The 18,198-nt window shown below is 35.2% G+C and overlaps 1 protein-coding gene and 1 long non-coding RNA gene across 2 annotated transcripts; both read left to right on the top strand.

Moving 5' to 3' along the window:
- The first annotated feature begins 5,350 nt into the window (after positions 1-5,350).
- LOC148695351 (uncharacterized) lies at positions 5,351-8,403 on the top strand. The gene is made up of 2 exons (XR_015965132.1): positions 5,351-6,226; positions 8,070-8,403. It is a non-coding gene; the product is annotated as an uncharacterized LOC148695351 (long non-coding RNA).
- Positions 8,404-15,545: 7,142 nt separating this feature from the next.
- LOC137718668 (NEDD8-conjugating enzyme Ubc12-like) lies at positions 15,546-18,066 on the top strand. Its single transcript, XM_068458218.2, has 6 exons — positions 15,546-16,579; positions 16,683-16,796; positions 17,088-17,196; positions 17,282-17,360; positions 17,453-17,569; positions 17,693-18,066. The coding sequence occupies exons 2-6, from the start codon at positions 16,688-16,690 to the stop codon at positions 17,846-17,848; spliced, it is 570 nt and encodes a 189-aa protein (XP_068314319.2). The 5' UTR covers positions 15,546-16,579; positions 16,683-16,687; the 3' UTR covers positions 17,849-18,066.
- The last annotated feature ends 132 nt before the right edge of the window (positions 18,067-18,198 follow it).

Raw genomic sequence — 18,198 nt, forward strand, 5'->3', positions numbered from 1 at the left:
AGTTGCCCCAAGATTCATTCTTGGTCCCGGTTGCATAATGCACCTTTATGGTTCATACCCAATATTTGATAGGTTATGACTCGTTTGGATGTAATTTTAAAATAACTGAAAGTTCTTTTGGTAAAAATATTTTTAGAACCAATTTTTAGTACATATGCAAGTAAATCTTGGAAAAGCACTTAAAGTGCTTCCTTAAAGAAGCACATAACTAGTGCTTCTTACATAAAGCACTTTAAGTGCTTTTGGAATCCAAAAACATTTTCTTTAAAAGCGATTTCAATCATTTTAAAAGCACATCCAAATGAGCACTTAGTTTAATTAAATTTTGTTTTCTTTTCCTTTTTTAGTTGGAAAGATTTGCTTTTTCATTTTTATTTTTATGAAAATTGTTTACTTCTCATACTTATACGCACTTAATACATATATAAATCATGTGAATATATAAGCTAGATAAATTTAATGCATCTAGATATTATATCAATTTGCATAGTTGGTCTTATGATCCTTGTGCGATATAAATAAAAAGTGTGCATGTACAGTCGTGAAAGTCGAATTGTGATGCTCTCGAGCTATAGGAAACAAAACAGTAACATTATACGCAAACTGTATATATGTGACTGGATTAAAATACAGAATACAGAAGCGTTTAGGATAATGCAAAAACGTCAGAGAGCCTTGCACTCTTGTCTAGCAAAACCATTCCTGATTTCATATATAAAATGAGGTACATGAGATGATGTAGTCTTTGTACTCTTTTCGAGCAACCAAACATGCAAAAAAGGACTTAAATTAATGGGAGTAGGATTCTCTCCCTTCCTAATCTTCATCCCCTTCCCTCCTCTCTTATTTGAATGGTTACGATTAAATCACGTTAACGTTTTGTATTAATTTTTTAATATCCAGAAGAAGACAAAACCATTTTGTGACCAGAGGGGAGGGAAGGGGATAAGAATAAGAAGGAAGATAATCCTACTCCAAATTGGAGGGGAGATAATTCTACTCCAAATTAATGAGACCCCAACAAAAGTATTAGGCAGGATAGAGATCGCATGTACATAATTATATTTGTGATTTAGTACGTAGTAGGCATGCATCCCATTGTCCAATTAAAGCACAGCTTAAATTTTGAAAGAGAAATTATAAAGCAATAGAAATTCCAATTCATACCTAAATAAGGAGATCATCATTCGCCATTATTTATATTGAGCGAAGAGAAACTTACTTGCATATTAAACGTTAAGATGTCATTAGTTATAACAGCATTTTGAATCAATTACATATTATTTTGTTGTTTAATTTTTACCCACGATAATAAATAATTAGTTGGAGATTTCACAACAGTGACATCGATCATGGCAATTTAAATTTGCGCACTTGTAGTAATGTTATGTATTATGCATTGATATATATATATACACACACACATATATATATATATATGTGCATATATATATATATATATTCATATACAATTGCAATTTTGTATAAATAGTGAAACCTTGACTGGATAGTCCATTTTTCTAACAAAGACATATCAAACACTGCAAGAAAACACATGTACTGGGACAATGTTTTATGCGAAGCCCAAGGATTTTCACATTACATCGTGAAACATCGTTTCAGCTATTGAGCATAACTTGCACCTGCAAAACTCCATGCTAGGCGCAGTAACCCTTTGGATTAGGTCTCATTGTGTCGCAGTTTTCGATATGCCTAAAAGTACGAAAATACAGATAAATAAGATTTGCCAATATAGTAACTAATCTCCGAGCTCAGAAGCACAAAAACCACGACAACACCAAATAGTCAAGAAAATTTTTAGTATGCTGAGAGTATGTCAGATACACTAAATGTTGGATACTTAAAAAGAAAAATTTAACTATTTATATTATAACACTTGATATACCATGCCGTTTTCGTGGCACATTGAACACTTCCTTTGAAATGGGCACACTGAACACTTCCTCCAAAATGCCAGCTAATAACTAACCTAGACGTGAGAAGAACTCGTTGAGTTCTCCTAACATCATCTCCAACTGAATGGTCCAGAGGGCAAAAAAATACCCGAAAATCATCTCCAACAAAGAGTTAGGCCAAAGGGTTTATGGGCCCCACTGGACAAAAAAGGGCCAAATGGCTAACCAGCTGGCCCAAATGAGCCAGCCAGCCCCTGGCTGGGCCTAAATTTTGAATATTCCTGTTGAATATAACCGATAGCATTGTGCATTATTCCTGTCGAATATATCCGACAGGAATGGTAGGTCAAAATTTTAAATACAACGGCTAGCTGACGTCAGCTAGCCGTTATTTATTTATTTTATTTTTACTTTACAAAATTTTTTTTCTATAACTTCTATTTTACAAAATTTGTTTCATATTTTTTTTTAAATTCTATTTTTTTTCCTATAACTTCCTAAGTCATTATACAACATTAAATTAAATTAAGTAACATGAAACAAATTTTTATATGCATTTTTTTTTAAAGGGATTATATCATTTTTCCTTATGAATTTGAATTTGAATTTTTTTTTTCAGCCAAAATTTGTAAAAAAAATTAAAAAAATCTCTTTTTTTTTTTCTATAAATTTAAGTTGTTGTAGTTTTTAAATTTAATTTGTAGTTTTTAAATTTAAGTTGTAGTTTTTAAACATAAGTTGTAGTTGTTTAAATTTGAGTTGTTGTATTTTTTAAATTTAAAAAATAAATTATGTTTGGCCCTCAGTTGGAGAAGGTTTTTTGTGACAACGTTAAAACGAGCCTAATGACCCTTTGGCCCGCGGTTGGAGATGAAGGCAAATATGGCCCTGTACTGTTCATTAAAATATTAATATCTTGGAAGGTCAGAGCTAAAAAGAGCCCTCTGGCCAACCTTTGGTTGAAGATGGCCTAACAAGTCTCCAAGACCAAGCCCTCAATCATATACCAAACCCGAAACTAGAAGATGGAATTTTGTACACACTATTTAGCTGGTGGAATTGTTAACTATGTTGCAAAAGATGAAAGATTAGTTCAAAAGAAGATGATATAGGGAGAAACAAGAGAGAGATTGAAAAGGAAAATTGAAAGCTCTAGAATTGATTGATCTTTCTGATACAATAGGTCTTAGCATAATACACAAACATACATTACACCAAATGTTATATGCAATTAGTAGATTTTTTTTTTTTTTTAATGTTTCCAACTAATTGAGTTAATACATTTTGTTGTACCAAATATTGTTCCTGATAGATTTTCAAAAATCTCTCCAAGTTATCATGTGTGTTATGATGAATGAAATTGTAATAGGAGAACGGTCAAAATCGTAATCGGAGATTGAATTTAACAATGTTTTTAAGGAGACAATAATACCATATATACTTAAACAAAGTTGAATTGAAATCCAAATTTCCAATTGAGGTGTGAAGAGGAGGTGGGAGGAGGAGGAGGTTGGCTACACGTTTTTTTGTTTTTCTATTTCCATTTTTTGTTTGTCCAAAGAGCTACAAAACAGGTCATGGCCCGGAAATGACAAAGACGACGATCTCGGGTTCCGATTCAATGCCGCCTCATAACCCTTTTTTTAACTTTTTTTTTTTTCCGGAATTGCTTTCAATAACAACACCAAGCCTGCTCCAACAATTTTGGTCTAGCAATAGGTGGCTGCTTCGTTGTTTTGGTTTGTATTGTGGGAGAGCAAGGTGGCGGGCAAATGTGAGGGAGAAGCTGGAGCTTGGTTTGCAAGAATAGTAGATATGTTGGTGTTTGGTTAGAGGGTTAAGAATGATTAAAATTTTATTCATTAAATTAATTTAATGTTGTTCAATATATACCCCTCTTAAGATTTTTAGTGTTTAAACAAAATTCCCTAGATTTTTAAAAGAGAGATTTTATTTGAGCTCAAATAACTTCATATGACTTAAAACCAACTTTATATGTGGATTGTTTTTTTATTTATTATTATTTCATAATTATCATCAAGTAAAGGTTGGAATTAACAACAAAACTAAAATTTATGAATAAAGTCACATTCAATAATCAAACCTACATCACTCAATATTTGTAATACGTTTTCTAGTGTGTTAATATTGCTTGCAAAAATATGTTGTTTCGACTTGCATAGCCGGTCTTATGATATATGTTTATGCAAAGGAGTCTGGAATGTTCGAGTTCAAATTTCTCTTGCCATAAGTTAAGTGAATTTAGAGCATATCCAACTATGTTATTTCAACTTGCATTACCGGCCTTATGATTCTTGTACGACACAAATAAAACATGCACATGTACAATTATGAAAGTAAAAACTACATGAACAAAAACAGTAACATTTTGCGTAAAATGTATATACGTGATCGAGTTTAAAAATCTAGCTTGTCTACATGGACAAAAAACAGTAATATTATCCATAAAATGTATAAAGTTGATTGCAAAAGGAATACAAGGATATGATGGTATTTTGGGTATCAGTCGACCGAGAGGTGGGGTGGGTTTTGGTCTTAAGTTGAGGAAGTTTTGCACCAGTATATCGTTGCGGTGGCTACATATTGTTTGATTTTCAATTTTCCTTTGTCCAAATGAATCTTTAGTGCGCCATTCCTGCCAGCTGCTACCTTTAAAGGCCTACATATACAGCTACAGTCCTCCCCTATTCCTGCCAGCTCCTACCTTTAAAGCCCTACATATACAGCTACAGTCCTCCTCTATTCCTGCCAGCTGCTACCTTTAAAGCCCTACATATACAGCTACAGTCCTCCACTATTCCTGACAGCTGCTACCTTTAAAGGCCTACATATACAGCTACAGTCCTCCCCTATTCCTGCCAGCTCCTACCTTTAAAGCCCTACATATACAGCTACAGTCCTCCACTATTCCTGACAGCTGCTACCTTTAAAGCCCTACATATACAGCTACAGTCCTCCACTCGCTCTCTCTTCTCTTTCCCTATCTTAGCTCCGCGTAGACTCACTGCCTCTCTTCTTCCCCTCTCTGCCTCTCCCTCCTTTAGTATCGTCCCAATGCCTCATTCCTTACCGCCAATGTATCCTCATGAGTTAGCTATCATTATCCCTTTTATTTACGGATCTATTTTCCTTATTTTTGTTGTGTACCCCTGTTTTTCTTACCTAACCATAAGACCATTGGATGATGGGGAGGAGAATGGTTAGCGGGGTCAACAAGCAGGCTGTGGTCAACAAAGGTGCGGCGGTTGTGGCCGTCGTCAACAAGCGCACGATGGTCGTAGACAAGGTCAACAATCACCGTCTCCGACATCTTGTTGACCTCGTCTACGGGCGCCGCATGCTTGTTGACGACGGCCACGGCAGCCGCACCCTAGTTGACCACGACCTGCTTGTTGAACCCGCTGACCATTCCCCTCCCCATCCTCCGATGGTCTTACGGTTAGGTAAGAAAAACAGGCATACAAGATAAAAATGAAGAAAATAGCTCTGTAAATGGAAGAGATAATGATAGCTAACTCATGAGGATACGTTGGCAGCACGGAGGCATTGAGACGATACTAAAAGAGGAGGAGGGAGAGAAGGAAAAAGGCAGTGAGTCTACAAAGAGCTAAGAGAGAGAATGAGTAGATGGAGAGCGAGTAAGTAGAAGACTGTAGCTATACCCTCAAAATGCATAAATTAAACATGCAATGAAGCCAATAAGTAAAGAAAAGTTGTGGTCAGAAAATGCTAGGCTGCCCTCTCTCAGCCTGCAATCAATCAGTCATAGCTTATCACATTTTTCATAGGTTCGTAGGTTCAACTGGTGTTTCCAAATAAAAGATGTGGAAGTACTTTTGTTTGCGGTCAGAATCCAAATACGGGTTTCACATATAATATTACCATTGTCCGTGTCAAATGATTATCACTTACTAATTATCTCCACTTTTTGAAGTTTCAACCATAAGGGCCCGTTTGTTTGATAGGATTAAGGAGGACTGGACTGGATTGGACTATAGTCCCTTGTTTGGTCTGCTGCAGGATTTGGTTTAATGAGATTAGGTGGGATTCGTTCGGATTAAACACCTCCTTACGAGGTCTTAACCAGGATCCCCGAAATTGGGGGGACTCGTAAGCCCAGAGAAAATCGCGAGGGTGACTTCCTGCTCGTCCTCCTTGCCGTCGCTCATCGTCGTCTTCCCGTCGCTCATCGTCGTCTTCCTCAACCCCATCTCTGCGTCTTCCTCACCCTCATCTCCACGTCTTCCCTCATCTGCATCTGCTCGCCCTCATCTGCTCTGAGTTGTCTGGTAAACTTCGAATCTTCGATTTATTTCGTCATTTGTTTTGCAGATCGTGATATTACTGAGCTTTATTTGATTTTGTTGTTTTGGGTTTGAGAAATTTTGAATCCTAGACCTCTGCACTTGAACAAATTAGGGTATATAATTTTGCGATTTGGGCTTTTCTGTGATGGTAAATCTGAAATGTGATCTGGCTTCGAATTTGATGTGTAAATCTGATATATGATCTGGGTTCTAAACAAATTCGAGATTTTAATTCGAATGGGATTTTTTTGGGTTTTTCGAAAACATGATGCGATAGTGTTGCTTCGGTAAAGTAGGAAAATGTTCCTCTTCTCAGCAGATTAGTAAGTCTGCCAAAAATCATGTATGACTGATGAGAAAGATCATGTATGACTGATGAGAAAACAAGAAGATAATGGGAAACGAATATGAAAAATTCAATGAAAATGACAGAAAGGAAAAAAAAAGATGCATAAAGGGGTTGAAGGTAAGAAAATATATACGGTAGGGAAAGTGTTGCTAGTGTAGGAGATGAGAAGGCATGTCTTTCCAACAGCACCATCTCCAACTGTCACACATTTGATGAACTTTGATGTTGATGCTGCTGGAGCTGCTGCACCTGCTGCTGTTGTTCTAGCATTAGCATTAGCATTAGCCATGTGCCTGGTTAGCTACACGTGTGCTTAAATTAAAGTGACAAAATGATTAAAACCCTATCTCTATATCACTCTCAAATGTTTTCTTGGAGAAAATCAAGAATACAATTGAGAGAAGCCTCAGTGTTTCTATCTCATTATGAAGGTTGTTAGAGAGAGAGAGAGAGAGAGAGAGAGAGAGAGAGAGAGAGAGACTTGCAACAAAAGTTTTCTTAGAGCTTTTTGAGAGGAAGGGAAAGATGGTTTGATTATTGAGATCACTTTAATTTGAGCTGTCATAGAGGCAAAGGGAGGCAAAGGAAAGGAAAGGCAAACCCACATTGGAAATAAGTCATAATCTTAATACTTGTCTCTCCCTCATGGAGGAGCTTACTTGTCTCCCCTCCTCTTGAGATTAACTTAGTTTTATCATACAACCATTAGAAATGGAGGTGTTCATTCTTTTTATCATCATCTAAAGATCATTTCTTTACATAATTATTATTTTTTTTTGTCAAATCTTTACATAATTATTCATTTCTTTACATAATTATTTTTTTTTTGTCAAATCTTTACATAAATGGAGGTGTGCAAGTACTGATGTTGTACGAATCATGGATGAATATGTAATATAAAATCGATAATAGCAATGTAATTCTCATTTATAAAAAACAGAAAAACAGAAAATCAAAGCTCAGTTTCCGAATAAAGACGACAAAATTGCCAAAACACCAATCACAACTATGATATTTAGAAAATAGTTAGACTGCAGAGGCTTATCTAACCTATTGTATGAATTGCATGATCCTGTAAGGGAGTTTAACGTTGCTCTTTCCTCTTGGTGCTATGTGTGTTTTCAGCACAAATTCATATTCAGCACAAGTTACTGACCCCTACTTATTTCTCAGCAACTGTAAAGTTGTCAAATTTAAGTCCTTTGAAGCATAAGTTGTGGACAATACCTAAGTTGCAGGGCCAAACATGAAAAGCAGTTTTCTGTGTGTGAGTACTCTTTGAGTGCTTTCATTTTAGTGTAGAACTGTATATGCTTCCCAGCCTTGTTTCTACCCCTGGCCAAAAAAGTTAATTTGAATCCAAGTGTCCTGTTTCTTTGTTGGTTGGTAATTTGGTAATTTGAATCCAAGTGTCCTGTTTCTTTGTTGGTTGGTAATTTGAATCCAAGTGTCCTGTTTCTTTGTTTCTTTGTTCAGGGCAATCAATTCGGGACTCAAGAAAGTGTTTGTCCAAAGGTTTTTAAGCGACAAAGCAAGCGGATGAGTATATTATGTGGTGCCCTTAGACATGGATGTATTTTATTAATCGTACAATCTTAGGTTATGGCTTCTAACTTAGCTTTGCACTATGACGTATTTTGGCTAATGTTAACTAGGATTTTGTAAAGTATGGAGATCTACTTTGGAATGCTATACTATAGTTAACTGGCATTTTGTAAAATATCCTGGATGAAAATTTAGTGAATGATGTATTTGTCGGACTAAGAAATCCTTGGATCAAGTTATGTTGATATAAGTATTTGATGGCTAATGACGTTTAATGTGTGATAAGAAGACAAATTAAATCAACTTTTAAGGGCAAGTTGTGGATTGATTACAATAACAATTCAAGAGATTAAACTCAGGGCAATGTGCCCAAATATTTGTAGTAATTTGTAAGATTGTTACTCCCATTTCAATTTCAATGCTGCTACACCTATGCCAACCCCAATTCCAATTCCAAACCCTCCAATTTTTAGGGCGTTGGACACATGTATTGGAGCTATTAAAATAGAACAATAATGTAATCCTAGTCTAAGCAAACACAAATATGGTGAATAATCATGTTTTCATTATCCTGCTTCTTAGTCCGACACTGCACCAAACGCTTCACTAAGTTAGTCCAACTTAGTCTAGTCTAAGCCAGTCCAACTTAGTCCCTGCAGCTAGTCCAGTCCGAGACAGTCCGGTGCAACAAACGCACCCTAAATAGCTAATGGTGGATACGACATTCGGTTTGTGATAAAGATGAAATTATTATTTCAGGGTAGGCTAGAGTTCGGAAAGAATTTTCTCCCGATCTTTTTCTCTTTATTCATCAAGTTTAAGAATCTGGGTTATTGAAATTTAATTCAACAGTTACAAATAAAAGTTCATTTTAAAAGTTATAATAATTTTAACTGTTAGATCAAATTTTAATAATCCGAATCTTTAAATTTGATAAATTAAAAGGAAATGATCTGAAGAATATCCCTTTCCCTAGAGTCCAACTCAGAAAGCATTTAGCAATTATAACTAGGAATTTGAATGTTTTCTCAAAAGTTAAAATGAAAATCAGAAAGCATTGAGCAATTATGATAACTAGTAATCTCCGATATAATTTTTTTCAAAGTGTGCACCTAACTTATTCAGATACCAAAATCTTTCGATTTCTGATAGTTGTCTACACGATTATAAAATGTGTTATCAACTCTGTATTTTAGTTTTAGATATAGTTTGTTCACTGTCTTTTATATTAATCATCCTTGTATATATTAAAATGAATAATCATACTAGTATACCACCAAATAAATGACATGTAATCAAAAATTGAGAATACTCCAAAGCTTGTAAAATATATAACTTTCGAATTACGTGCCGAAAGTTGTGTTCCGATCATATTTCAAAATTACTGGTTGAAAATTAAAAATGTTGTTTTGATCCGATCCATTCGAAACACCCCTAAATTAAACTTTCGTTCAACCATATGTGACTCATACGTTCAATCATGTCACGAAAATGTTTAAATGAATTAGTATTGCAAATATTGCGGACACAACCAAGCGTTTCCATCCGTTGGTCAGGCAGCACCACGGTTGTGACCGTTTGATGGCTGAGACTTTTAGTTCAAGGGGTTTGATCATGTAGTTGAAAGAGTGGTGGACCTTTTTGACACCTCGGCATAAAATGGACACGGATTTTGGTTTTGTTTCTTAACAAAACAGATAATAATAGAGAGTTGTGTTTATATGTATTAGAGAAAATGTCATTTTAATGAAAAACTTTCGGTACTGTTCATTTTAACTAAAAATCATATTATTACACTAAAAAATCAATCATGATATTATTTATTTTACACTTTATTTTGTTCTTATCTTTAAAACTCAATGTTTTTTAACCTTTTTCATTAGTATTTCTTTAGAGAAAGTTGGATATGACAATTTGATAAGTTAAATGGTTATACATGCTTATAAAAGAATGGGTTTTAGTCGGTGGTGAATTAGGAGGGGCAAATTTAGATTGGATAAATGAAATTTCGTTTTCATAATTGAAATATATAAAAACATAGTCCTGTTATTTTGCTTGATCATCCTACTAATTAAGGATACATAGTAACTCACCGTTGAATTTGATATCAAGTGTTGAGAATAAACATTAAAAACATATCCATTTATATTTATTATTGATATCAAATTTAAGATGAGCGATATCAAATTTGAAAGGTTTAGTAAAAGAACAGTCAAAATCGTAATAGGAGATTGAATTTAGCAAGGTTTCTAAGGAAACAAGAATAACATTGGTGTAAAACTTGAAAAAGGTTGAACTGAATTCCAGATTTCCAAGAGAGGTGTGAAGTGGAGGTACGAGGAGGAGGTGGGTCCCACTGACCCTGCTAATTGGTGTAAAACTTGGACTCCGCAAATGTCATGCCGGTACTACAATTACTGATGACGGGTCTCTTTGGTATTTCATTTATTTTTTTCTTTTCCAATTTTCCGGTATTAGGCTTTCTGTTGATGTTGTGAACCAATGCAGCCGTTGGGGACCGGTCACATTGGCTACACGTTTCTTTTTTTATTTTTTCCTTCCAATTTTGTTATCAGGGTTTCGGTCGATGTTTTCACCAATGTAACATGGCTACACGTTTTTATGTTTTTCTATTTTCCTTTTTTGTTTGTCCAAAAGGGTACAAAGTCGTAACCGTAGTATTATTTGTGGCTATTATTTTTTGTTTTTCTATTTTCCTTTTTTATTTGTCCAAATAAATCTTTAGGACGCCATTCGTGCCAGCTGCCACGTACAACAATGCCCTATTTATAGATCTACTCGCCTCTACTCCTTCACTCACCCTCTTCTCTTTCTCTCTGTAGACTCAATCTCTCTCTCCCTTCCTTATTTTCCTGTATCGTCTCCTTTCTTTCTTAGTTTTATGTAGACTTGCAGCTACTCGTCTTCTTGACCACCGACGCTGACATGTTGCTCGGTAACCGGTGGTTGTTTATGTGACTCAGAAGCCAGTGTCCCGGCTAGGCATTCCCCTCCTTTCTCTCTTATCTTTCTGTAGACTCAGGTGAGTCTACAGAAAGTTAAGAGAGAGTGGAGGAGGAGAATGCTCAGCCAGGACAACCATTGATTCCTGAGTCACATGAACAACCATTATTGAGCAACATGTTGGCGTCGTGGTCAAGAAGGGGAGTGGTTGCTTAAGTGGAAATTATATTCACCAGAGTGGCTGTATTCTTTCAAATATTCATCGTGCGCTCTATTTTGTTTATTCCAGCTTTCCCAGAATTAATTCGAAATTAGTTGGATTCTTGAAAATTGGATATGTTGTGGAATTAATGTAGATTTTTTATGAGTTTTATAATTGTATTTACAAAACATCGACTTAGAATAATATGCCTCATCCTACTAAATTGTTCATATTACCTAATTTCTATCATCCTATTTCTAAGACATTAGAACTCTTAACTTTTTTTTTTAGACTTTACCCTAGAAATAAATATCTTTATTTTAGTATATTTGCTAATGGTAAATAACTTAAATGTTACAAGTATAGATTACTTTCATCTCTTTTATTCTGTTTAAAAAACATTTTTAGGTATATGTGCCTTCACACTTACTATACAATTCGCAGAACATGACTTAAATTTAGTGAAATTTTTTATTTTTTCTACCCCCTATGGTTCGGTTGTCGTTAGGTTCAATGCTCTAGCGACAGCATAAATTATAGTGGCAGTATATTTTTTCAAATACATTCTGCGAATTGCGTGAAAACAAATGTCTAAAAATGAAAAAACGGTCTTTGGATTCTTAATCTTCTCTATCTTGTAATTGATAAACTAAATAATTCATATTCGTAATTCCTAAATTTTTTATTTTTATCAATTAGTTTTATGAAGTATATTAAAATAACAGTATTTATTCTGATAGTAAAGATCAGAAAATTTAGGGCTCTCTTATATCTTAAAAAATAAGATAAAAAGAAATTAGTAATACTAACAGTTTGATAAGGTAAAGAAGCATATTATGCATTCGTGTTCGACAATATTCTGTAAATACAATCTTGAAATCCATAAATATTTCTATTAACTCGACATTCAATTCCTAAGAACCCGACTACGTGGTGATGGCTGAGACAGGTGGAATGAACAAAATAAATGGCCTATGCCAAATTCAGACTTTCTAGACAGAGGTATATTGTTCGAAACTCAATTATGTGGTTTAGGGGCTGTGAGAAGTTGTCTTACACAATGAAACTCTTTCAATTCAACAAGGTTTAGCTTAAAAAAAAAAAAAAAGTAAATTGTGGTTATGGTCCATTAATTTTAACTTAATTGGAGTAATGCTTCTTCAACTAAAAATTCATTACCATTAGTCCCTCAACTTTAATTCAACTTGAGAAATAATACCTTAATTTTAACTTAATTGTAGTAATGATCATTTCAACATAACTTATTTTGACAAAAATTTTGACGTAGTTGACGAAAAAGATCATAATTACACACTTTGATGAGTTGAGGGATCCTTATTAACCACTTTGACTAGTTGAAATATGAGAGGGTGTCTTTTGTAATTTTAACTTATTGTGCACATATGTTAAAGCAAATTTTAGTGTATAACGTTGGGAACTTTAATGAAAAACTTCCAGTATTGTTTATTTTAACAAAAAACTATATTTTTACACTAAAAAGTCAATTTTGATATTATTCACTTTATCCTTTATTTTGTCCTTATCGTTAAAATTCAAAGTTTTCAACCCTTTTTCATTAGTTTTCCTTATAACCTATGGCTCGGTAAAAAATCAGAAAGAAAAAGTAGGTATAATTTTGTGTGACATCCCACATCGTCCAGGGGAGTGATCCTTATATGTATATTCTCATCTCTACCTAGCACGAGGCATTTTGGGAGCTCATTGGCTTCGGGTTCCGTAGGAACTCCGAAGTTAAGCGAGAAGGGGGCTAGAGCAATCCCATGATGGGTGACCCACTGGGAAGTTGCTCGTGAGTTCCCAAAAACAAAACCGTGAGGGAATGGTAAGCCCAAAGCGGACAATGTCGTGCTACGGTGGTGGAGCGGGCCCGGGAAGTGGTCCCCCCGGGCCGGGATGTGACATTTTGTATATAAAGTGTTCTAATATAATTAGTTGAAAATCTTTTTTTTCGTCAAATTTCCAAGTAATTATGTTATTACATTTGGTATACCAAAATATATACCAGAATTCCTAGACCCACAGACACATCTCTCCATATGTTATAAGTCTTTATGTAATGGAAAAAGTTTTGTCTACTTTTTAAAATTTAGGGGATTTTGTAAAAACACGAGAATTTTCAAGACCTGTAGTTGAAATTAAGCACCATTAAATTAACTAAATAATTAAAGTGTTAAAATGTACCTTTCTTAAACGATGATATCATTGGGTTGTGGAAGTTTTGAGTATGCCGTTGCGGTCACATTGGCTATATATTTTTTATTTTTCTATTTTCTTTTTTTATTTGTCCAAATAAGTCTTTAGCACGCCATTCCTGCCAGCTGCCACGTACAACAAATCCCTATTTATACAGCTACTCTCCTCCACCCGCTCACTCACCTTCTTCTCTCTCTTGAGTCCGTCTCTCCTTCCTTTCCTGCCCCGTCTCCCCCTCTCTTATCTTTCTATACTCTCTCCCTCTCATTTTCTAAAATGGATGCTCGTGTGAATATCATTTTTCCTTCCATTTACGCTGCTAGTTTCTTGTATTTCATAATGTACGCCCGATTTTCTTACCCAACCCAAGGACCACCAGAGGATGGGTAGGGGAATGCTCAGTCGGGACAACCAATGACTCCTGAGTTGCATGAGTAACCATCGGTTCCTGAGCAAGATGTCGGCATCAGTGGTCAATAAGGGAGAGCAGCTGCTGAAGTGAAAATCAAATTCACCAAGCGACGGTAGCCTTTTATATCTTTCACGTATTTGTTGTGCCTTCTATTTTGTCTATTCCAGCTTTCTCTGCAATTACATGAAAGTGGTCAGGATTTTTGAAAAATGGATATGTTAGAGAATTAATATAGGTTTTTTAGTAAGTTTTAGAATTGTATTTACAGAACATCGTCAAACCTGAATACATAATATTCCTCTTCATTTCACGTAACTTTTCATATTACCTGATATCTTTAATCTTATTTTAAATGTTACGCAAAATGAAAATGAATATTATGTATTCAGGTATGATCTATAAATACAATCTTAAAACTTATAAAAATACCTATTTTAATTATCTACCGTATTCAATTTTTAAAAAACCCGACTACTTTTAAGTAATTGCTAAGAAAGTTGGAATAAACGTAATAGAGGGCACGATGAATATGTGAAAGATATGAAAGGATACCATTGCCTTGGTGAATATGATTTCCAGTTCAGTAACTGCTCCCCCTTGTTGACCATCGACGCCAACATGGAACCGGTGGTTATTTATGTGACTTAGGAATCAATGGTTGTCCCGGCTATTCCCCTCCCCTTCTTCGATTAGGTAAGAAAATTGGACGTACATAATGAGATACAAGAAACTAGCTGCATAAATAAAAAGCAGAATGATATCTAAACGAGCATTCATTTTAGAAAATGAGAAGAGAGAGGGACTGAGTTTATAGAAAGCTAGGAGAGAGACAAAACAAAACAGGAGGGCGTGGGAGGGCAGAAAATCTGCCGCCCATAAAAATACCTCTATTAATTCTCTAAAATATCTAAGCTGCCCTCCCATAAAAATACCTCTATTAATTCTCTAAAATATCTAAGAACCCAGCTACGAGTGATTGCTGAGATGGTTGGAATAAACAAAATAAATGGCCTAGAAGGCTGCCAAATTCAGACTTTCTAGACAGGTTTATTGTTCGAAACGCAATTCTGTAGCCTAGGGGTTGTGGGAAGTCGTCTTGCAAACTCGATTAATTCAACAATGTTTAGCTTGAAAAAATCCTACAACTTGCTAGAAAACATGGTGGGTTTAGAATCATATCTATCTGTTCACTAAAACGAACATGCATGCTAAGAATGTTCACATAAAAGGGGGAGTTTGAGTGAGAAAATGAAGCCTTATCAAGACGATTCAGTTTTTGTCGGATTTCAATGATATTAAGACGGAAAATTTTCGTTTTCCTCCGAGTGTGACATGGCCAAAAAGTTGCAGAGTCCCGGATAGTTATGAGAGTGTTTGCTGACGCCTGGTGGAGTTTTGAGGTGGTGATAGTGTTTTGTTGTGTTTGGCCGAGAAGAGAATAAAAGATTAAGAGAGACGTTGGTGGGATGTGAAGGATGATGTTTGTTGGATGACAAGAGTGTAATTAATGAGATTGAGTGAGGTAGTAGGACAGAAAAGAGTGCATTTTCACTGTTTTTGGCTTAATTTGGCCGTTTGAAACTTCGATTTGAATTTGGTTACGTGTTTGTAAAAATAAGTATTATTTAAAAGTAGTAAAATAAGAATAAAAAATGAAAAAAAAATTGAAGTGGGAGGCGTACGTAGCATTTCACAGGCGTTTTGATAATTTTATTACTATTTAAAATGAAATAAAATAAACTTTTACGACTGGATGTCACATGTGGAGTGCTAATATAATTTCTATTGTTATTTATAGCTCTTTCTTAGTCGTTATTTTTATTTGTTGCAAAATCTGTATGCTATTTTTTTTACTTCTTTTTCATTATTTTTTCCCTCGTAGACCCATATTTAGTTTTTCGCTCCCAATATGAAATATAGTATGGTCGACTGCTATTTAAATTAAACAAGAAAACTATACTTTCCCCATAAACGTAGGAAAATGGTTTTGAAGAATCTCATCTCATGCATGGGATAGGAGGGTTTGGCCGAGTTGTTCGGAGATTTTACTTGATTTAATCAAAATTTGTTAACTAAACACTAGTTGAAATCTGCGAGGTTGTTTTTTTGTAATTTTAACTTATTATGCACATGTGTTAAAAGAAAATTTTAGTGTATAACATATGGCTCGGTTGGAAGAAAAAAAAAAAAAAAAAAAGTAGATATAGTTTTGTATATTAAGTGTTCTAATATAATTAGTTGAAAATATTTTTTTTTCTTCAAATTTCCAAGCAATTATGTTATTACACTTGGTATACCAAAATATATATCGGACTTCCTAGACGCACAGACACATCTCTCCATATGTTACAAGTCTTGTGTAATTGAAGGAGTTTTGTCTGGTTTTTAAAATTTAGAGGGTTTTTATGAAAACACGAGAATTCTCAAGAGCTTTATTTGAAATTAAGCACCATTAAATTAACTAAATAATTAAAGTTTTAAAATGTAGCCTGTGGCCGCGCGAACAAGTAGCAGGAAGACAAGAATAGAGAAGAAAGGAAGACTATAAATCCATTTCATTCCTTGTCCGTCTTCGTTGTGTCTCTCCCGTCTTTGCTTTCCCATTGCCTTTCCTTTCCTTTTGCTTTTCGGCGGCATTTCGTCGAGCAGGTTTTCTTCGATGTTTTTGTCCACGAATTGTTTACACTTGCAACAGACATGTATGGTTCATCTTATTATCCGTTTTAAATGTGTGCTTTTCTTTTAATTACAGAAACCATGATCCGGTTGTTTAAAGTGAAAGAAAAGCAAAAGGAAACGGCTGAAAACGCAAGGGAGAATGGTCTCGTAAAGAAGCAAAGTGCAGGAGAATTACGTCTTCATAGAGGTAAATTAATATGATTTTAGGATGTATATATGTTATGAATTGCTGCAATGTGGTACAAAATTATACTCTTGCACGCATGTTAAGTTCCTAAATACACGTTTAACTCCAATGTACGTAAAGGCAAGGTTTCGATGTTTATTTCAATTCCTTCAACCAGTCCTTCAATTGTATTATGACATAATACCGAGCGCAATGACGTTTTAGGATTCATATAGCAGACCCCACTTAATGGGAAAATGCTTTATTATTATTGTTGTTGTAGTCCTTCAATTGTATTATGTTGTCTTGTAGATATAAGTGAGTTGAACATGCCAGAAGAATGCAAGATTTCATTCCCCAATGGAAAGGATGATTTGATGGATTTTGAGATCACCATTACACCTTATCGGGGATATTATATGTAAGTAACCTTTGATCTGAAGCTTTGGATTTTGCAACTTCGATGTCACCTTGCTGAATCCGACATTTTGTGCCTCTTTTCGTAGGGGTGGTGGGTTTGTCTTCACATTTAAAGTTCCCGCAGTCTACCCTCACGAGCCTCCGAAGGTCAAGTGCAAAACCAAGGTAACGAAACCTAAGTTACTTTCGAGTCTATTGGTTACGATCCAAACCATCTTATATATCTGGTGTTGTATGATGCATACCAATGTGCGCAGATCTACCATCCCAATATCGACTTAGAAGGAAACACTTGCCTTAACATTCTTCGGGAAGACTGGAAACCTGTCTTGAATATAAACACTGTTATTTACGGATTGTATCACCTATTCACGGTATCTCTAATCATAACGTTAAATATATTTTGTGACCCCAAACAAATTATCCCTTCTTTTTTTGCTAGGTTTTATTTGGATGTGTACCTTTTGTGGACTCAAATCCTGAGTTTCTTAATGCAGGAACCTAACCATGAGGACCCCTTGAATCAAGAAGCAGCAGACCTTTTGAGGGACAATCCAAAATTGTTCGGATTGAACGTGAGAAAATCGATCGAGGGAAACATATGGGTGGGAGGCGCCCATTTCCCTGGGTGCAAAACAGGCGACTTCTACTGATTCGGTTTATCTAGGGTTTTGCTTCTCCGTGGTCCAACCATGGTTGTATGAGGTTGAAGGTTTGTGTGTTTTTGGGGTGGTTTTTGCATTTCGGGTGAGTACTTGGTGGGGGATTGTCTTGTGGCACATTTTCAGCCCATACTTGTAGCAGGAGAGTGTGTACTAGTGTAATTTTGATCTTCCTTCCATTAATAACATGGCATCATGTTAAGGCTTGATTTTGACTTTGACTATATCAATTTAATTGAATCAATGTCGTGGCCGCTGTTTGTTGATTGTTCGATAATTTGGGGGTGCAGTATTAATAAAACAACAAAACATATCGTGTCTCCCAATTCAACCCCAATCAT

This window comes from Pyrus communis, chromosome 8 (assembly GCF_041283825.1).
Source record: "Pyrus communis isolate YQ-2024b chromosome 8, ASM4128382v1, whole genome shotgun sequence".
In the NCBI taxonomy this organism is placed as follows: domain Eukaryota; kingdom Viridiplantae; phylum Streptophyta; class Magnoliopsida; order Rosales; family Rosaceae; genus Pyrus; species Pyrus communis.

Coding starts and splice junctions, on each gene's coding strand:
- LOC137718668 (XM_068458218.2), top strand. CDS start 16,688: ATGATCCGGTTGTTTAAAGTGAAAGAAAAGCAAAAGGAAACGGCTGAA. Junction 17,197..17,281: donor CCTTATCGGGGATATTATAT/GTAAGTAACCTT, acceptor CTCTTTTCGTAG/GGGTGGTGGGTTTGTCTTCA. Junction 17,570..17,692: donor GATTGTATCACCTATTCACG/GTATCTCTAATC, acceptor TTCTTAATGCAG/GAACCTAACCATGAGGACCC.